Source organism: Gobio gobio (assembly GCF_949357685.1).
Source record: "Gobio gobio genome assembly, chromosome: 25".
Classification (NCBI taxonomy): Eukaryota; Metazoa; Chordata; class Actinopteri; order Cypriniformes; family Gobionidae; genus Gobio; species Gobio gobio.
In genome coordinates this window covers 32741463-32762227 of record NC_137121.1, presented here as the reverse complement: position 1 = coordinate 32762227, position 20765 = coordinate 32741463, and the positions used below count along the sequence as shown (strand labels likewise).

Here is a 20765-nt window from a genome sequence, read left to right as displayed (position 1 = left end):
AGACTCGGCTAGTGCGTTGTTGGAAACCACCCAGGAATCCGAATGGGTTGAAGGTAAATATCTCTTCTTGGTATCATCTATTAAACTCGTTGCAGTGTTTAAACACGTTGCAGTAACTTTTTTCAACGTGCTTTTCCAGACGTAACGAGTGGCCCCGATGAATTGCAGGCAACGGAGACCAGCGTGTTTTCCCTTGTGGTCACCAGTACGTTAGCCCTCGTCCCGTGTCTCTTGCCGAACCGCACACACGGCGAGGTATAAAGCTGACAAAAATGTGTATATATTTAAAAACTGATTTGTAATCCTTAATGGTTTTGAGTTGTTTTTAAAGGGTTAGTTCACCCAAAAACTAAAATTCTGTCATTAATTACTCAGCCTTTCTCAGCCATCAGCTTTCAACAAAAATATCTTCATTTGTGTTCCGAATATGAACGGAGGTCTTACGGGTGTCGAACGACATGAGGGTGAGTAATTAATGACAGAATTTTCATTTTTGGGTGAACTAACCCTTTAATTGTAAACTTAAATTGCCCATGATAAAAATTGCACACTGGGCTTTGTTCAAGCTGAGCAAACATTGTTTGTGGTGAAAACACTTTAAATAATTAATTGATGGTTTCTATTGTTTCATGGTTGCCTTGTGTATTAATTTCCATGTGTTTCTGTGCAATTTTTCTACTTAGGGAAAAGGAAAAGGAAAAGGGACTGTGACTTTCTAGATGCACTGAGGGACATGGAGGATGCTAACCGGGCCGTCCTGCTGCTGCAGCATGGACAAGAACAGCGTGACCAATATATTCAGCTGTTACTTGAGAGCCAGGCAGAGGAGAGAGAGATGAGGTGGCAAGAGTTGGCATTCCACCAGTCAGAAGCAGAAGAAAGCAGACGGCAGCAGAGGGACTTTCAGACCGGGTTTCTGTCTGTTCTTGGACAGTTTGTCCAGTCGTTCAAGAAGTAGCCACAATGACCAGCCGCTTGAATGAAGCATTTGCTCTACCACATTTGTACTTTATATATTGTACGTGTTGGCACAGCTCTTGGACAGGTTACTGAAAAATACATTTTTTATTTTATTTATACATTTTATATTTTCATTTTATTGTTCTAGTAATTTATTTGTCTTTACACACTTTTATTTTAATTTTGTAAGAACTAATCTGTCTAAAATAAAGTCAAATGTAAAAACTGTCACTGTCTTTTTAATTTCCACATTCTAACTATATAACCACTTTCCAATTGTATTCATATAGTGTAGGAAGCAAATAAAAGGGCTGCTGCTCGCAAGTCTTTCTGAATATGCACATAAACATTTCTAGAAAACCCAAATATTATATTTTTAAATGTATAACTATGTGAATGTAGTATAATAACTTATAACCACAACTTAAGTGAAGCCATAAGTATGGTCCTGCTTCATTTCAAATTTGAGGAAGAAGTCTCTAAAATTATGCATTTAATGAAGCATATTGTAATACTAGTCATGTGATTTTTTTTTGTTTTTTGTGAATGCTAAGAGTCGTTATTTTGATAAAAAATAAAATACTTGCAGTCTAGTACCTAATCTTTCAACCGCTTAATTCAGTCTATTGTTTTCATTCAATTAACTTTTCACACATCTGTCATGAATGACTGAAACCTCATTATCCTTTCATAGAAAATATTTTGTTTTGGAATTGAGCTATTACAACACATTCAGATTCTGGATTGCCCATCATCCCATTTTGAATTAAAATGGTCAAACCAGGTGAAAGTGCACGTTTAAATAAACAGTGTTGGTAATGTGTATACATAGCCAGCAAAAGCAGAGCTGCTTGCATCTCCACTTGTTATTGTTGCAGAATGCAGACAGTATCGCGCAAAAGTGATTACTGTCCGTCGGTAACTGGGAGGAGCAGTCGCGCGCATTCCCACGTCACCGGACTAATTTGCCTAATCTTCACGGTACTTTAGACCGCGGTGGAAACGCAGACAGTAGCAGGTCTGGGGGAGAAAAAGTTCCTGGGAAAAAAAGTTCCTGGTACAAATAGTTCCGGGTAATTTTGGTGGAAACGCGGCTTAAGCCAATCAGATTTATTTTACCTGCAGTAATGACGTAGCTAGACCTTAAAGGAATAGTTCGCTTTTAAATAAACTTTTGCTGATAATTTACTCACCCCCATGTCATCCAAGATGTCCATGTCTTTCTTTCTGCAGTCGAAAAGAAATTAAGGTTTTGGATGAAAACATTCCAGGGGTTTCCTCCATATAATGGACTTCAATGGGCCCCAAACGGTTCTAGGTCCAAAAGACAGTTTCGGTACAGCTTCAAAGGGCTTTAAACGATACCAGACGATGAATAAGGGTCTTATCTAGCGAAACAATCAGTTTCTGCAAGAAACAGAGCAGTATTTATGCTCTTATTTTACCTCTTATCAGACGAGCGGGATCATCTCTGAGCTCAGCCATAACTTCCGGCAAGTGAGCTCAAATACGATCGTGGTCATAGATATATTGATCGTAAATGCCTCATTCTACTGATCCGTGAAGGCGCTAATGAGGCATCTTACGTATACATCTATGACCACGATCGTATTTATATACATAATTACATATATGGATGGCACAACTATGACTGTTTAAGCCCCACCCCTCACTTCCGGTTCTGTGGATGGGGTTCCGAAACTGGTGTTCTGAAACTGGTGTGCTGAAACTGGTGTTCTGAAACTGGTGTGCTGCGGGGCTGCAGCTGGATACTATTGGAATGCACCGCCACCGACATTAACCAGGCATGGATGCACTTTGTTTAAGTGGTACATCATTTGAGTCGTGGCCGTGTTGTACTTATACACGGCATCGCAATGTTTGCAGTGAACTTCACCACACAATGAAATTCATTTAATTGCTTCAAGACTCACACTACGCAACGCAATCTGCATTAGATAAAAAAAAAAAAAATGCATTAGATTAATAATAACCTAGCAAATTACAGACCCATTTCAAATCTTCCATTTATGTCTAAAATACTAGAAAAAGTTGTGTCTGCCCAATTGTGCTCTTTCTTGCAAGAAAATTATATCTATGAAACATTTCAATCAGGATTCAGGCCGCATCATAAAACAGAAATCACAAATAATTTACTTCTAGCTTCTGACCAAGGCTGCATCTCAATACTAGTTCTACTCGATCTTAGTGCTGCATTCGATACTATTGTTGGGGTAACAGCTTAGGACCCAGGACCAGTAGTGAAAAATGAAGACCAGGAGTCAGATTAATTAAAGAAAATTTTACTGAAGAATAGTTTGCAGTTTCATCAGCAGAAGCCAGCTCAAGAGGAGTTTGTAGGCCGCACTCCCTCTAACAGTCTCCCCGCCTCCGTCTAACGTACATACAATTTTCTGAACAGTTATACTGTTTTCAAGGTCTAGACACGTCATTACTGCCATGTGGAATGATTCTGATTGGTTCTAACAACCTGCAATGTAAGCAACTTTCCACACGTAGACAGATAGAAGCATATATCTCTAAAAATGCGTAGACTTGATGTTGCCCAGGCCCAGATTAGTCTCCAGTGACCTCGGAGGTCACAGAAAAGCGTCTAAAGGTCTGGCATCGCCTGCAGGAAGGCCCATATCCAATACTGGATCTGCACAAATCATACAACGCACACACACAATACTCCAGAGAATACCAGTTTCCATCAAGGTCGGGACATCTTAACTAACTATCAACAAAGCACTTCTCCAAAACATGCTGATACTACATTTAGTACAGAAGTGACTTTATTCTATTCTATAAAGAAAGAAAAGTATATCAGAGAGGTACATTTCTCCCCAAAAGAGTCACATAGCTGTAACATAGATGACCCCGGGGGTCGCTTTAGGAAGACATACAGTTAACACATACTGAGCTCTTCTCACTTCAAACACCAAGGACATTTGCCTGTCAGCACGTCTTGACACAGACTCAGAGCAGCTCCTAAAGAATGTCGATTCAAAAGCACAGAGCAACTAAAACACTACAATATCCTAAATCACTCCTTGAATATAGAGAACTGATTTATCAAATGTAGGACACTGTTATAACTTGATTATCATTCATTCTTATTTTAATATTGATTAAATATTTAATATTTAATATCATTCTTGAAGGATATGTGTCTGATGAAGAGACAAGTGATGTTTGGCTTGACCCTTGACCCTTCACTATAGATCATAAAATACTCTTAGATCGACATCAAAATTACACTGGTGTTCAGGGACAGGCATTAAACTGGTTTAGATCGTACTTATCAGACCGCTACCATTTTGTCTGTCTAAATGGGGAAAAATCAAAGATAACGTCAGTAGACTATGGGGTGCCGCGAGGATCCGTGTTAGGCCCTCTGCTATTCTTAATATATATGCTGCCACTTGGTAATATTATAAGATAACATGGAATTAATTTCCACTGTTATGCTGATGACACTCAATTATATATTTCATCACGACCAGATGAAAACGCTAAATTATCTAAACTGACAGCGTGTGTTGAAGATATTAAATACTGGATGACGTGTAATTTTCTGCTATTAAATTCAGATAAAACTGTTTTACTGTATTACTTATTGGTCCAAAAAACTGCCCACAAAACCTCTCACAATACAACTTTAACTTGGAAGGATGTCCTGTCACTTTATCCACTACAGTAAAAGACCTGGGTGTTATATTAGACCGCAACTTGTCTTTCGAAAATCATATTTCATATGTTACAAGAACGACATTTTTCCACCTTAGAAACATTGCTAAGCTACGTAACATGCTATCTATTTCTGATGCAGAAAAGTTAGTTCATGCATTCATGACCTCGAGACTAGATTACTGTAATGCTTTATTAGCTGGTTGTCCTGCATCATCAATAAACAAGCTACAGTTAGTCCAAAACGCAGCCGCTAGTTCTAACTAGGTCAAGAAAATATGATCATATAACACCAATTTTATCACCTCTACACTGGTTACCTATTAAGTTCCGTATCAATTACAAAGTATTGCTACTGACCTATAAAGCCCTAAATGGTTTAGCTCCAGTGTATTTAACGGATCTTCTATCGGCCTACAATCCATTGCGCTCTTTAAGATCACTTAACTCGAGGCTTCTGGTCATTCCTAGGATATAAGTCCACTAAAGGAGGGAGGGCATTTTCACATTTAGCTCCTAAACTCTGGAATAGTCTTCCTGATACTGTTCGAGGTTCAGACTCGCTGTCCCAGTTTAAAACTATATTAAAGACGCATCTCTTTAGCCAAGCATTCACATTATTATTACCTTTTATACTACAGTTAAATCGGATCAAAAGCATTAATATTCTGAACAGCAGCTATGCTAATTATTTCCCATCTGCTTTTCTGTTGTTATCTAGGGACACTAGTCACTAGACACTAGTTTGTATCCAGCCTCTCATGGAGACTTCAGATGCCCCAACACCTGTGAAGAGACGACTCAACGCCAGCGTTGTTATGGCCTAAATTAATACATGATTCGTTAACTTTTTCTAAGATTTTGCTTTAACATTCTCTTTCTAAGATTTTTCAATGTACATTTATGAAATGCACTTTCTGTAAAGCTGCTTTGAAACAATGTGTATCGTGAAAAGCGCTATACAAATAAATTTGAATTGAATTGAATTGAATTAATCAATAACAAATGAACGTGATAGACAAAATTCTTAACGATTCTTAACGACGATCAATTATCGATCGTTGATTAATCATGCCCATCCCTAGGAAATAATATGTAGCGGCCCCTCGGATTTATTGATCAAGACGCAGAGAGTTTCGAACGGGTGTCAATTTATTTTTCAAATAAATTTGAAATACAATGTCTTATATTAACATATAAATATAATACTGTGTAGGAGAATATTAAGGCGATTTATCAGACATTTACATAATATATAGTATGTATCGGCAGCATTAGATATTTCACAAAATGTATGTGTGAATGTATATGTGTGTGTGTGTGTGTGTGTGTGTGTGTGTGTGTGTGTGTGTGTACTCTCAAAAAATTGTTCAACACAGCAAAAACCTTTTGAAAAACCAACACATTTCGAACTTTTCTTCATTTTTGTCCAGGCAAGAGGAAATGGAGCCAGCACCATCAGGAGCATATTTCTATTTTAAGAGACATGCAGGTGGCTGATATATTCAGCAGCAGGAGCTGAACCGTGCAGAGGGAGCGCCATGTGCAGATGGCAATCGAGGAGGCCCGGCTAGCAAGGGAACAAGACGCAGCCTTAAGGGCAGAGGAAAATGGCAGAAGGCTGGATTCAACCAAGCCTTCCTCAATGTTATGGGGATGCTTGTAAAGGCAATAAGTGGCCGGCAAGAACAGAACTCTCTGCCTGACTAGAAACCCAGGCGGTACTAATATAAAAAAAGAAAGAACCTGTTTTGTGCACCTTCATTTTAGAAAGTTTTGCACTACATGCATGTTGCCACTTTTTTTTTTAAGTTTACTGACATTTTCACTTTTACTCTTTTTAATTTGTCATGTGTATTTTTTGGCACTAAATACAATTTGCACATTGTTTACAATTTTCTGTTTACACTAACGTACTTTTTTTCTTATGTATACATGTATTGCACTACATACATTTCCTCTGTTTACACTTTTACTTAATTTCTTATGTATATATTCTTTGCACTACATTTCCACATTGTTTAAAGTGTGACATTGACATTTTAACCTTTGCAATGTTGTATTTATTTTAGTTTTTTTTTAATAAAAAAGGCACTGGACAAACGTGTGTATTTCTTTACTTTCTTAATGATTTAATTTGCATGTGCTGTACCAATGGATAAATGTGAATTATAAATAATGCCTGTTTAATAATATAAAGAAAATAAAGCGAGACAATGCTTTGAAATATTTAGTTTATTAATAATCCACTTGACAGGACAAACATGAATACTTAACTATTGAAGTAACGCAACAGACCCTCGCGTGCATCCCTGCCCTCCTCCTCTACAGCCTGGGCCAGGGCCACCACAGGCTCTGCTGCTGAAGCTGAATCCCATGCACCCTCATAGGCCTCTCCATGACTCTCACAGAGGTTATGTAAAGCACAGCATGTCAGGACCATAGATTTCACAAGGTCGACCGCACAGTCATTCCTTTTCATAAGGCAACGCCATCTTCCTTTTAATCTATCAAAGGCATTTTTCACAACTACACGTGTTTGGGAGATTTTCTTGTTGTACACCTGCTGTTCTGCTGTCAGCCGTCCAGTGTCAATGAATGGTTTTAAGAGCCAGTGCTGCAGGGGATAGGCAGAATCTCCTAGAATGTAGTAGCCAACTTTCACCCCACCGATGTTTCTGGTGTTAGCTGGTATGTGATCTCCACGACTTGCCATCTCCCACAGTGTGGACAGTCTCAAAACCCGAGCATTATGCAGGCTTCCAGGCAGTCCTGTGAAAACATTCCAGAAAAGTCCCTTTCCATCCACAACACCTTGAAGGATGATGGAGTGCCAGCCTTTACGGTTGAAATAGTCACAGTGATAGTCATGAGGTGCTATGATGGGTATGTGCGCTCCATCAATAGCACCAATGCACTGTGGGAGCCCCCACCGGTTCTCAATGTAGGCAGACATTTCTTCAAACTTCTCCTGATCTGGAAAACAAATTTGTTCCGGTACCAGCAAAGTCTCTGCTGCAGCACAGAACTCCTGGACACATCGACAAACAGTTGTTATGCTTGCTCCAAAAAGATGTCCAAAACTTCTGTAATCAGAACCGGTTGCGAGCTTCCACAGTGCGATGGCTACTCTCTTCTTCAGAGGTACACAGACACGAAAGTTTGTGTCCCGTCTTTCCATCGCTGGGCGCACTTTGTTGCACAAGTAGGCAAACGTTTCTTCTGACATTCTAAAGTTCTCCAGCCATTGAGTGTTTGTAAAACCGGGAACCATCACATCCCACCACTCAGAAGCTCGGTTAACTGTCCAAACAGACGGTCTGTGGCGGCGATTTTGCAAAATATGAAGGATCTGAAATACATAGAATACGCATTTTAAAACATAATTTTGCCAGCCAAGATAATTATATGGTTTAGTGTGACTGTGATATAGCGATTGAGACAGTGGATTGTTATATGCAAGATTAGCTTACCCTCGTGCGCCGTCGAGCAAGCCTATCATCGTCTATCATCGCCTATCACCGTTTTGTTTTGTTTTGCTTAGCATGACATTATCCCTACTTACACTTATCAAAATGCTGAAAGAGTAACGTATTGACATTAAAACTTATAGTGTAAGGGGAAGTTTTTAAGTTTATTTTCTTACTGCGGTTGCAGATTTCTATATTGAGAGGTTTATCTCTTAAAATCTTAAAAAAAGTTTGTTTTTCATGATATTCTCATGAATGTTCCATCTGTAGTATAAAACTAGCTATATTTAAATATACTGATATTGGATTTTGTCTTTTACTTTAGATCACTTGGAAAGCTGACTCAGTGCCTGTTGAGTTCAGTAGCTCAACATGCACATGTACTGCAGGCAAAGCTTTGTGCAATCATCTTGTTGCCATGCTTTTCCAAACTGCCCACTTCAGCATGATACAGATGCAGACCGTACCACAATCTATGGCATGCACAAGCACTCTGCAAACATGGCATAGACCAAGAACGCAGGTAACATTAAAACTGGTTATACAGTAGTATTGCAAATTAAAGACGTTGAAAATATACTTAAATGTTTTTTTGTTTTTTTCAGGGGATTTCTGCAGAGACTACAGATCAGTTGGTAGTTAAAAAGCCAAGGATGTCTTCCAGAAGTGTATGCAAATCTACACTCTACAGAGCGTACACAGGTAACATTGAATAACATTTTAAGGCCTGGTTTCACAGCTTAAGCCCAATTTAAACTTTTGTGTCAAGTGTACACCGTAGCTACGTTGTAGGTTGTGTGTAGCACGCATTGCCTGATGTGAACCTGTCTGAAAAGAATTGTTCTTAAGCTCTTAGGTGCTAATAAATACCCGGTGGCGACCACCAAAGATTGTCCGATCAGAACAATTAAATGATGTCCGTGTAGGAGGAGTTAGATGCACACACCACTCATAGACCACTCATAGACCACTCATTCCAAAGTTGAACAGTTTAATTAAGTGTGGTTCTAAAACAGAAATAACAATAATAAATTATAAATATACACACACTGATAACACATCAATATGCAAATGAATATAATCCGCAATTCGCATGACATCAGCATTAGAAATATGTTAATACAGCGATAATGGGATTAGCTATATTAGCTCACGGACGTGTGATACGGCAGCCGCGATATGCACGTCTTAAAGACAAACTATGACAAAATATAAACAATATAATCAAGAAATAAACGTACTCTTTGATGCACGCACACATGTGATTAGTTAGTACCGCAGCCTCGCGGATGCACTGGCTTTATCATCACGTTCGTCTCGCGCTAGTAATAATGATGGCGATCATAACTGAAACTAAACTGCGTCAGCATCCGGGTCCTTCGCACCTTCTGGGTCCTAACAATAGGCGAGTGACTGATGCCTGACTAAATAATAACAACGAATGAACTATTGCACATATAAAATGAGTGTATATCTAAGTGACTGGACCTCAGTTTAGTACAGCCGCCCCCAAATGTGCTTGCAGATTTGCATCTCGGGCCAGTACTCACAGTCATTCAGGGAGTGAAGGGAGCTTAATCAGTCTGACAACGGGTCTGATGTAGGTTCTGTCTTTAACCTGGATTTCTGCGGCTCTTACTTTATTATCAGCTCCAGCCATGACAGTTTTCACAGTCCCAATGGGCCAGAGTGCTCTGGGGAATTGTGGATCCGCGATCATAACCACTGTCCCTACTGTCAGGTTGTCTTTCTCTTGTTGCCACTTTTGGCGAGACTGGAGTCCGGGCAGGTAGTTACGCAGATAACAACCCCAGAACTGGTCTGCCAGTATCTGGCTGTGTCTCCAGCGTTTGCGGCTGAGCAGTTCAGATGCAGGGTAAATTACCTGAGGTAAGGCAGAGTCTGGCCGGCCCATTAAGAGTGAGTTAGGGGTTATTGGATCCGGGTCAGCTACATCTGAGGATACATATCCCAATGGCTTTGAATTTAAAATCCCCTCGATTTCAATTAGGACAGTTCTGAGCACTTCCTCTGTGACAGTTTGAGCCCCAATGATGGTGTAAAGTGCAGCTTTTACAGATCTGATTTCTCTCTCCCAGGATCCTCCGAAATGTGGGGAGTTTGGTGGATTGTACTGAAAGTCGATCTGTTGCTTGGCAAGTTCTCTTTGCAATTGAGGATGAATATTGTTGAAGGCTTCCTTAAGCTCACGATCTCCACCTTTGAAATTGGTACCCTGATCAGAGCGCAACTCATGAGGTTTTCCCCTACGGGCGATGAATCGACGTAGAGACATGAGGAAAGAATCAGTGTCGGCTTGAGAGAGAAGGTCAATGTACACTGCCCTTGTGGTCAAACATTTATAAATGATACCCCAGCGCTTTTCATTCCGACGCCCAATTTTGATAATAAATGGGCCGAAACAGTCCATGCCTGTAGAGAAAAAGGCTGGTTTGAAGAGTCTCAAACTGGAAGGGGGTAAGTCAGCCATTTTAGGGACATTGGGCTTGCCACGCCACCGTTGACACTCCGTACAGTGATGCTGAATTGATCGAACAGTTTGACGACCTCTCAAGATCCAGAAACGTCTTCTGATTTCAGAAAAGACCCTTTCAGCACCAGGGTGATGAAGCTGTGCATCGTACTTCTGAATTAGTAGCTTAGTCACTGGATGGACTGGGTCTAGGACAATTGGGTGAAGAATGTCAGGGCTTAGCAGATGACATCTTCGGAGTCGTCCACCCACTCTAATCAGCTGCGTGTCCGAATCAAATTCAGGAGCTAACGTCTTTAGACGACTGTTTGGGGAGATGAGTTTCCCTGCTTGCAGCTGATCATATTCGTCAGGAAAGCTCTCCATTTGAGACTGCTGGATGACTCTGAGCTCTGCCTTCTTATATGCGTCAGCCGTGATGCTGTCTGTGGGACTGGCCGCCCCGTAAAGGGATCTGGCTGTAGCATCTACCAGCTCTTCAAAGTTATCGTATTGAGATGTGTCAACTGAAAGCTGGTCATCCTGAGTTGTTAGAAGATGGAAGGATATTGGTTTACGCAGTTCTTTTGATGCATCAGCTGGCTCTAGGTTGGGCAATTTGGGCCAATATGATGGAGGTTTCTGCAGAAATTCTGGGCCATTCTTCCAGCGGGAAGGTTTGGCTAGCTGAGACAGTGACAGGCCACGAGTAATATCGTCTGCAGGGTTGTCGTGTGATTGCACGTAGGACCATGATTGTGAATCAGTTAGCTCTTGAATCTCCGCAACTCTAGTTCCTACAAACACTTTGAAGTGGCATGAGTCTGATTGAAGCCAGTTGAGAACGGTTGTAGAATCAGTCCAGTATTTGAAACTGCTGATTTGTAGTGTGAGCTCTCTTTTCAGAACTGCTGCCAGTTGTGCGCCGGTTAGAGCTGCGCATAACTCAAGTCGGGGAATTGTTTGCTGCTTCTTTGGAGCTACTCGTGATCTAGCTGCCAAGAATGACACCTCTATTTGTCCGTTGTCATCTTCAGTGCGGAGATAGGCTACGGCTCCGTACGCTCGCTCTGAGGCATCACAGAATGTGTGCACACTTCTTGAGCTGGTCAAAGGATCTACCTTTGTAGTGTAGCATCTGGGCAGTGTGACACTGGAAAGTTGCGGAAGCTCATCCTCCCATGTGAGCCAGGCATTTCTGAGGTCTGTGGGCAGTTCAGGGTCATCCCATTCTCTTTTTTTATCCCAGAGCCTTTGGACGATGATCTTAGCTCTAGTGGTAAATGGGTTGATGAATCCCAATGGATCGTATTGACTGGAAAGGATGCTATAAATGTGGCGCATAGTGGGCTCAGTTTTTACGACATGGCCATGTTTATAACCAAGTGTGTCGGCTCTGCACTGCCACCGAAGTCCCAGTGTGCGCTCCTGGGGATCGGCTCTGTCTGAACTAAACCAAAGCTCATGGTTATCTGACCTGATTTGCTGCGGCAGATGTTGCAGGAGTTGGGGAGTGTTACTAGCCCATTGGCGCAGTTCAAATCCACCCTCGGCCAGCAGATGTCGCATGTCATCAACCAATTGTCTGGCAGTCTTAAGAGAGGGAACACTTTGCAACCAATTGTCAACATAGAAACAACTTTCTACAGATGCTCGTACCTCGCTATCTGGTTGGCTATGATCGGTAACATGTTTCCGAAGAGCAAAGATTGCACAGCATGGGGTGCATGTGGTGCCAAAGGGTAACACTGACCATTGGTAGACATCAGGTGGATTGGTTGAGTTCAGGTCTCGCCACAGGAACCGCAAGAATGCTTGGTCTTCGGATAGGAGACGCACCTGATGAAACATCCCCTTTATGTCGCTGCTAATGGCTACTGCATACTCTCGGAAACGGAGAAGTACTCCCAGCAAAGTCGCACCCAGAGTTGGCCCAGGAAGAAGATATTCATTCAGGCTCAGCCCTTGGAAGTTGAAGGAACAATTGAATACAATTCTGTTCTTTCCATTGTGGTGGACCATGTGGTGTGGAATGTACCACCCTTGAGTCTGTACAGCTGTGGAGTGTGGAATTTTCTTCACATAGCCTGATTCTAGCAGCTTGTTTATCTCAGACTTGTATACCTGGGATTTTTCAAGGTGCCGTTTCAGCTGATTTTCCATTCTACGCAACTGAGGCAGTACTGCTTCCTTTGGAGCGGCTAGAGGTGGAAGACTGGTTCTCCACAGGAGGGGGGTAGCGTACCTTTTTACACCTTCAACTTTAACCCTTATTGTTTTCTCCTCCAGCGTACGCAAAGCTTCTGCATCTTGCTTCGACCTGGTAACAAGCCTTTCATTTTGGTAGGGCAAGATGTCCACCTGCCACAACCTCTCGACCTGACTGAATAGATCATTAGGCGCAAGACTTACAGATGTGAACAAGCACTGTTGAGTGTGTGGAATGTGTCCAAGGAACTTTGATGGACCTTGGAGTGTCCAGCCTAAACGAGTCTTCACAGCTGCTGGACCTCCAGGTGGTCCCAACCTAACTGGCTCAAGGGGGGTGATCAGTTGTGGGTAATCTGACCCAATAAGCAGTAGTGGCCTTGCGTGATCGATTGACTGCAGAGGTAGGCCTCTGAGATGGCGATAACTCTTTTGGAGTGTTTTAATTGGGTAGGAATGAGGTGCTAGTCCAAGCTCCTCAGCTGTGAAGGCTCTTTTTATTGCAAAGTTGCAATCTGGTTGCGTGGCGGGACTCACCGAACATGATACTGTGGAGCCATGGATGAGGCGGATGTCTTGGCGCACTGTGCGAAGAGACAGGTCTTCTGGCTTACCATAGAGGTTGAGTTGCTGAGCTGCCTCATGGAGAAGTATGGTACGCTCAGAACCATCATCTAGTAGTGCATATGTATCCAGTGAAAAGTCTCCGTTGCGTATGATGACTCTGCACAATTTCAGTAACACTCTACTGCTGCCTGTCGGTCGGTCGACGTACAGAGTTTCTACTGTGGTGCTGGTAGACTGTAAGATCTCACCTGTGTCTTTGATAGCATTAGCACTCATTTCGCTATTGGCCTCATGAAGAATTTCTAGATGTCTCCTTTGACACTTCTTGCATTTCGCCTTAAGAGTACACTGACCTGCTTGGTGATCACGCCCACATTTCCAGCATCTCTGATTGGATCTGATCCAGGTCACAATCTGCTCTTTGGTCAGCAGCTTGAAGTTTGAACACTGATTGAGATAGTGCTGAGTTGTATTACAAAAGGGGCAGTATTTCTTTGGTTTCTCTAGTGATCTCACCTCAGAAACTGCATTTCTGTGAACAGATTCAGCCTTGAAAACTGGTCTTTGCTCGCTTCCATGGAAGATGGCAGTAGATCTGTGGGTTACTTTAGGCCCTCCTTGCTGGTCTTTGCGGAAACTCTGTCTCTCTCTACTAGTGTCAATACCGAACTGAGTACCATCCTCTTGCACCCTCACTTCATACTCCAGCCATTCTGCAAATTCAAGCAATGTAGGGATAGGTGTTTTAAGTGGATTGACATACCTCTTAAAGTTTGCTCGAAGATCGTGAGGCAATTTAGCTAGGAGTCGGGAGACGTGAGACCCACAAATTAGTTCTGTTTGTCCTGGACTTCCTAGCTGCTCCAGTATTCCGACCAAGGCCCGTACCTTCAGTGCGAAAAGCCTGAATGCTCTGGTGTCACCACTTTTTATGCTGGGCCCATCCATCAGTACGGCAATGCGTTGAAGTGCAAGTTGATGGGGTTGCCCATAGAGTTCTGTTAGAGCTTGCATAGTATGACTGTAAGGGTACCTGCTGTTACAGTAGGAGTCAGCAATGAGCAATGCTTCTTCAAGTTTCAAGTGATCCATCAATATCTGGAACTTAAAGCGCTCTGTAGTGTCGGCGGGCAGGAGGTTGTCAAGAGCTACCTTCAACCTGGAGAACTCACGTGGATCCTCTTTGGTGAAGTTAGGAATGGTAGGGGTTGGACCACGATAAGTGTTCTCTTGCCTGGGTGGGGATGAGGAACGATAAGGCATGAATGGTCTCTGTTGCCTGGAAGTAGGGCCGTGATACTGTGTGGATGGCTGCCTTGGATGTTGGTAGCCTCCATCAGCCTGCTCAGCCCTCTGAGTGGTCGCTGCTCGCTCTGGCGATGACGAAATTGATCTGGAACTCGCCTTTATCCTCTGAAGCTCATGGATAATCTCATCTATTCTGTCACGTTGACGTTCTGCGTGCAATTTATTCTCACTACGTTTCACTAACCTTTCTCTTTCATAACGTGGATCTCTTTGATCGCTTGTTGACGTTACTCTGTGGTGTGACGGTGAGATAGAGACTCGATCCTCCATATTGCACGTTAAGTGTCTGGGTGACAGAAAAGGTTGAGATGGAGACAGTGGTCTTGGAGAGTGAGCTGCAGAGTGTTCTCTGAGGTCATGTCTGAGCTGATGGTTCTCCTTCTCCAGATCCTTCAGGCGCCTCTGCAGTACTTCAGGAGAGAAGTGTGGATTCCCCTCATAGGCAGGAAAGTGATCAATACCAGCAACCAGGGTGTTGTTTAGTGGTAATGGACCTCCCGTAGCCCCTATTAGCGGTTCTCCCTCGTTGGAGTGGTCTAAGAGTGTGTGCACCGATCGCTGCTCTGGCACATAATCCACCTCATAGTCTTCGAGGTATCTTGGCATCTGCGTTCGGCGAAGTGAGCGAACTGTAGCATCACTATTCTCCTCACTATGTATGGACATTGTTAATTCAGAAGTTGCCAGATCCGGCTCGAAGGACCATGAAAAGAATTGTTCTTAAGCTCTTAGGTGCTAATAAATACCCGGTGGCGACCACCAAAGATTGTCCGATCAGAACAATTAAATGATGTCCGTGTAGGAGGAGTTAGATGCACACACCACTCATAGACCACTCATAGACCACTCATTCCAAAGTTGAACAGTTTAATTAAGTGTGGTTCTAAAACAGAAATAACAATAATAAATTATAAATATACACACACTGATAAAACATCAATATGCAAATGAATATAATCCGCAATTCGCATGACATCAGCATTAGAAATATGTTAATACAGCGATAATGGGATTAAATATATTAGCTCACGGATGTGTGATACGGCAGCCGCGATATGCACGTCTTAAAGACAAACTATGACAAAATATAAACAATATAATCAAGAAATAAACTTACTCTTTGATGCACGCACACATGTGATTAGTTAGTACCGCAGCCTCGCGGATGCACTGGCTTTATCATCACGTTCGTCTCGCGCTAGTAATAATGATGGCGATCATAACTGAAACTAAACTGCGTCAGCATCCGGGTCCTTCGCACCTTCTGGGTCCTAACAATGGGCGAGTGACTGATGCCTGACTAAATAATAACAACGAATGAACTATTGCACATATAAAATGAGTGTATATCTAAGTGACTGGACCTCAGTTTAGTACACTGTCCAAAAATGTAACACGTCAATTCTACACAGTCTCGCGCTATCTGCTGTCTGACACACACACCGAAACCTTTGAATAACCTTTGTAGCTTTATGTATCAGTGTATATTTAATTAATGTGAAGACTACTGTTTTTAGTTCTTATTTTTAATTACAAAGATAAATTAAAATAACAAAAATAATCGTCCACCTGTAGTTCAGGTGTCTTTATTTACCTGGATGTTCTTGATGTTAAGTTTTAGGTTGATGTAACTAAATATTACCAGGTCAAGTCAAGAGTTTTTGTTATTTAAATATTGGCATTACATTTTTTTGTTTGTTTATATTGATGTTAAAATTGTCAAATTTATGACATTGATTTTTGCTAAAACACTGCTGGTCACTTTCAGAAGTTGTAGTGATGTTTTCTTTTCGTGTGTGTGTATATATATATATATATATATATATATATATATATATATATATACACACACACGTATATATATATATATATACACATATATATATACACTTGCATATAATTTCTATGCAAGTTTCCTAAACATCTCATTTATTTTAGGTCACCTCCCTGACCCTGCAGTACTGGCTGTTGGAGAAGCTGTCAAAGGACTCACTCCCCAACCTCTAATTTCCTGCGTACTTAATAACCTATCAGAACTGTCTTTGGTGGACTCCAGATTTGGTCCGGTGCCACGAGGTTCGGTGCTCTCCTACCAGTGCCCTCCTCTTGTGACCAAAAGCAACGTGAAACACCCAGTTGCTCCTGTGTTCCCAAAACTCCCTATTGATGGTGTTGGGGACACAGTTATTGACCCAGAGACCAGATATGCACAAGGAAGACCAGGAGTCAGGATGTTCAATCAATGAAGAGAATTTTACTGAAGTACAGTTTGTAGTTTCATCGGTAGAGCCAGCCGGAGAGTCGCACCGGGAAGTCGAGGCCAAGACTCTACCGATCACAGAAAATCACAGAGCAATTATACCCGTTTCAAGGGCGCAAGTTACATCATCCCACAGGTGGGAGGCTTCTGATTGGTTCTAACACAGGCAGTGTAAGCAATTTTCCACACGTAGACAGATAGGGACATATATCTCTCAAAATGCGTAGACTCCGTGTCGCCCAGGTCCAGATTAACCCTCAACGACCTCGGAGATCACAGAAAAGACGCCTCAAAGTCTGGAATCGTTTGCAGAAAGGACCATCTCCAATACTGGATCTGCACAGAATCATGAAACGCACACACAAAGTTTCCCAGAAAAACAGTCTCCATCAAGGTCGGGACATCTTAACTAACTATCAACAAAGTCTTTCTCCAAACATGCTGATACTAACTCTAATTCAGAAGTGACTTTATTCTATTCTATAAAGAAAGAAGATAGATCAAAGAGGTACATTTTCCCCTGAGTCCCCAAAGAATCCCATAGATGTTTCAGGGATGACCCCGGGGGGGTCACCTCAGGAAGACATACAGTTAACATATGCTGATCTCGTTTGACTCCCTGGAGTATTATTACTACACCAAGGACATCTGCCTGCCAGCACGTCTTGACCCAGACATTAGAGCGGCACCTCAATAATAGGAATTCAAAAGCACACAGCAAACACACTTCAATCATCAAAAACACTCATTGAATACAGAGAGAATTAAACATAAAGAGGTTATATGTAAATTGATTTAGTAAAGGTAGAAAATGGTTATAAATTGATTATCATTAATTCTTATTTTGATATTAGATCATAAAATCGTTCATGAAGGATATGGGTCTGGTGAAGAGGCAAGTGATGTTTGGCTTGACCCTTAACCCTTCAATGGCTCTACATTTCCAGGGAGCTTGCACTTCGTCCCAAACTGCCACCAGTTCTTCCATTTGGAGAGCCTAAGTGTCACACAGGAGTTGGCAGCTATAATAGAGGAGCGTACTCAGGAGCAATCAGAGTGTCCACTGTGGAAGGAAATGCGCAAGCCTAGAGTGACTGCTAGCAGATTTTATGAGGTTTCTCATGTGCGAGGGGAGACATCTGGCCAGGCACTGGCAAGGCGGATACTCAAGGGCGTAAAGCAAACCAGGGCAATGAAAGCAGGCCTTGACAGGGAACCTGAGGTACTGGAACGTTACTCTGAACTGTTCAATCTGAATGTCTCACCTTGTGGTTTTGTTGTACACCCAGATGCATCCTACCTTGGTGCCAGTCCTGATGCCAAAGTTTATGATCCTAATGAAGATCCCTGTTCCGGGCTTGCTGAGGTGAAATGCCCAGATGTTTCAACTGTTTCTGAGGCTGGGCATATTAAAATTGTGGATGGACAGGCAACCCTGAAAAAATCTCACAAATATTACTGGCAAGTTCAAGGTCAGTTGGCCATAACTGGACTCAGTTGGTGTGACTTCATCACTAACACTGAAGAGGACATGACAGTTGAAAGAGTGTGGAGGGACAGTGCCATGATAAGTCAGATGAGAGTAAATCTTGATCTTTATTACTTTTGTACTTACATGGATGAATATCTTAGGGGTGGTATCTATTAGGCCTAATTGCAATATGTATAAATTGTTAATACTGTTAAAAAAAAAGAGTCTGGAATTGTGTATATAATTAAATTTTTATTGTTCTAATGATTATACATCTTATACAAATATAAAGTCTTAGTTTAAGTAACAATTGTTCCTTTATTTCAACAGTGCAAAAATATAATACAAGAGGTGTAACAAAAGGTATAATTCATTATATTTCTAATTCACATATAAAAGGTATAATACATTATATTTCTAATTCACATATAAAGGTATATAATACATTATATTTCTAATTCACATATAAAGGTATATAATACATTATATTTCTAATTCACATATAAAGGTATCCCGAGCGGCGTTTCCAGCCAGCTCCAGGATCTCAGCGGTGAGATACTCGAGCACAGCCGCCAGATAAACAGGAGCACCGGCACCGACTCGCTGAGCGTAGTTTCCTTTGCGGAGAAGCCTGTGAACACGGCCGACGGGGAACTGCAGTCCCGCCCTGGAGGAGCGAGTCTTAGCCTTTGCTCGGGCTTTGCCGCCGGTTTTGCCTCTGCCGCTCATTTTAGAAATCGCTGATTAAATCTACTCAGTCGAATCGAAAAGAGATTATATTTCCGTGTTTCCACACACTGTCTTTATACGAGAGTGCCAGTCGCTCATTGGTTTAGAGTCTGAAGAGATTTCAACCAATCACTGAACTTCCCTCCAAAGCTTAACCCCCTTTTCAAGCGGGAATAATTATGCACAAGAATTTGACGAATAAGATAGAAAAAAAGTAGATTAAACTACTACAATATTTGATAGAAAATATTCAATATATATACAGTTTTCAGAATTGTATTGAATATAAAAGGACGCAAGCAAATGTGAGGAGAATTATTAAAAATACGAAGAAGTCTTTTTGGAGGAAGTTTTGTAACAATGGGAATGATAAAAAGAGAAAATGGTTACCCAATTTTAAGTGATGGAGAAACAATAGCTGTAAGAGATGAGGAGAAAGCAGAAATACTGACAAAATTATTTTGTTAAAATTCAAAAATCAAATAATATTAGTGAAGAAGGGAAAGAGGACGGGAAAGTATGTTAGAGCAGTATAAAGAGTTAATACAGAATAAGGTATACACTAATGACCGATTAAACATGGCATTTACCAAGACCGAGTTGAACTGACTTCTCAGAAAAACCAATAAATCAGCACCAGGCATGATCAGATTTACTATATAATGATAAATCATCTTAGTGAATCATCCAATGATGTTTTTATTAAAATTTTATAATACAATTTGTGAGGAAGGAAAATTACCTTTTTTTAAATGAGAAAATTTGTTATTTAATGAAGAGTTATTTAATGCTACCTGTGTATGCTCTGTAGAGTGTAGATTTGCATACACTTCTGGAAGACATCCTTGGCTTTTTAACCACCAACTGATCTGTAGTCTCTGCAGAAATCCCCTGAAAACAAAACTTGTAAGTATATTTTCAACTTAACTGTCTTTAATTTGCAATACTACTTATTAATGTAGTTTTAATGTTACCTGCGTTCTTGGTCTATGCCATGTGGGCAGCCATGATCAACAGACACGTTCGTTACTAGCTACCTAGTCAAATTGGGTTTGTTGCCAGAAGTAACAACGGGGCTTCTCAGGTGCTGCGGGCAAATCTCTCCGCACTCCGCAGAAGTAGAGCAGTGCTGTGTCTTCTGAGAATATAGTCCCCAGTATGTATACGTTTATAAGATGGCTGTCTCATGTAACCTTGTTATTTGTACACGCTGTGACTATACACATCACATTTGTTTTTCTGACTTTGTCACGCAATTGCGACTTAAATCCCAGAATTCTGACTTTGTCACGCAATTGCGACTTTATATCTCAGAATTGTGACTTTATATCTCAGAATTGTGACTTTATATCTCAGAATTCTGACTTTGTCACGCAATTGTGACTTTATATCTCAGAATTCTGACTTTATATCTCAGAATTCTGACTTTATATTTCAGAATTCTGACTTTATATCTCAATATTCTGACTTTGTCACACAAATGCGACTTTATATCTCAGAATTCTGACTTCATGTCACGCAATTGCGACTTTATATCTCAGAATTCTGACTTTGTCACGCAATTGCGACTTTATATCTCAGAATTCTGACTTTATAACTCACAATTGTGAGAAAAAAAGTCAGAAT

The 20765-nt window shown here is 41.3% G+C and overlaps 2 protein-coding genes across 2 annotated transcripts; one reads left to right on the top strand and one right to left on the bottom strand.

Annotated features, from left to right (window-relative positions):
• Nucleotides 1–6876: 6876 nt before the first annotated feature.
• Nucleotides 6877–9488, bottom strand: LOC307121220 (uncharacterized protein). Its single transcript, XM_079808746.1, has 2 exons — nt 9365–9488; nt 6877–8005 (listed from the first exon to the last, which is right to left on the bottom strand). The coding sequence occupies exon 2, from the start codon at nt 7925–7927 to the stop codon at nt 6926–6928; it is 1002 nt and encodes a 333-aa protein (XP_079664872.1). The 5' UTR covers nt 7928–8005; nt 9365–9488; the 3' UTR covers nt 6877–6925.
• LOC307121221 (uncharacterized protein) lies at nt 8550–18716 on the top strand. Its single transcript, XM_079808747.1, has 3 exons — nt 8550–8646; nt 8729–8825; nt 16618–18716. The coding sequence occupies exons 1-3, from the start codon at nt 8569–8571 to the stop codon at nt 16923–16925; spliced, it is 483 nt and encodes a 160-aa protein (XP_079664873.1). The 5' UTR covers nt 8550–8568; the 3' UTR covers nt 16926–18716.
• Nucleotides 18717–20765: the final 2049 nt, after the last annotated feature.

Excerpts from the sequence above, each read along its gene's own strand:
- LOC307121220 (XM_079808746.1), bottom strand. The coding sequence starts at position 7,927 with ATGGTTCCCGGTTTTACAAACACTCAATGGCTGGAGAACTTTAGAATG.
- LOC307121221 (XM_079808747.1), top strand. The coding sequence starts at position 8,569 with ATGATACAGATGCAGACCGTACCACAATCTATGGCATGCACAAGCACT. Across the intron at positions 8,647-8,728 it reads GGCATAGACCAAGAACGCAG|GGGATTTCTGCAGAGACTAC; the intron begins GTAACATTAAAA and ends TGTTTTTTTCAG. Across the intron at positions 8,826-16,617 it reads ACTCTACAGAGCGTACACAG|GTCACCTCCCTGACCCTGCA; the intron begins GTAACATTGAAT and ends CATTTATTTTAG.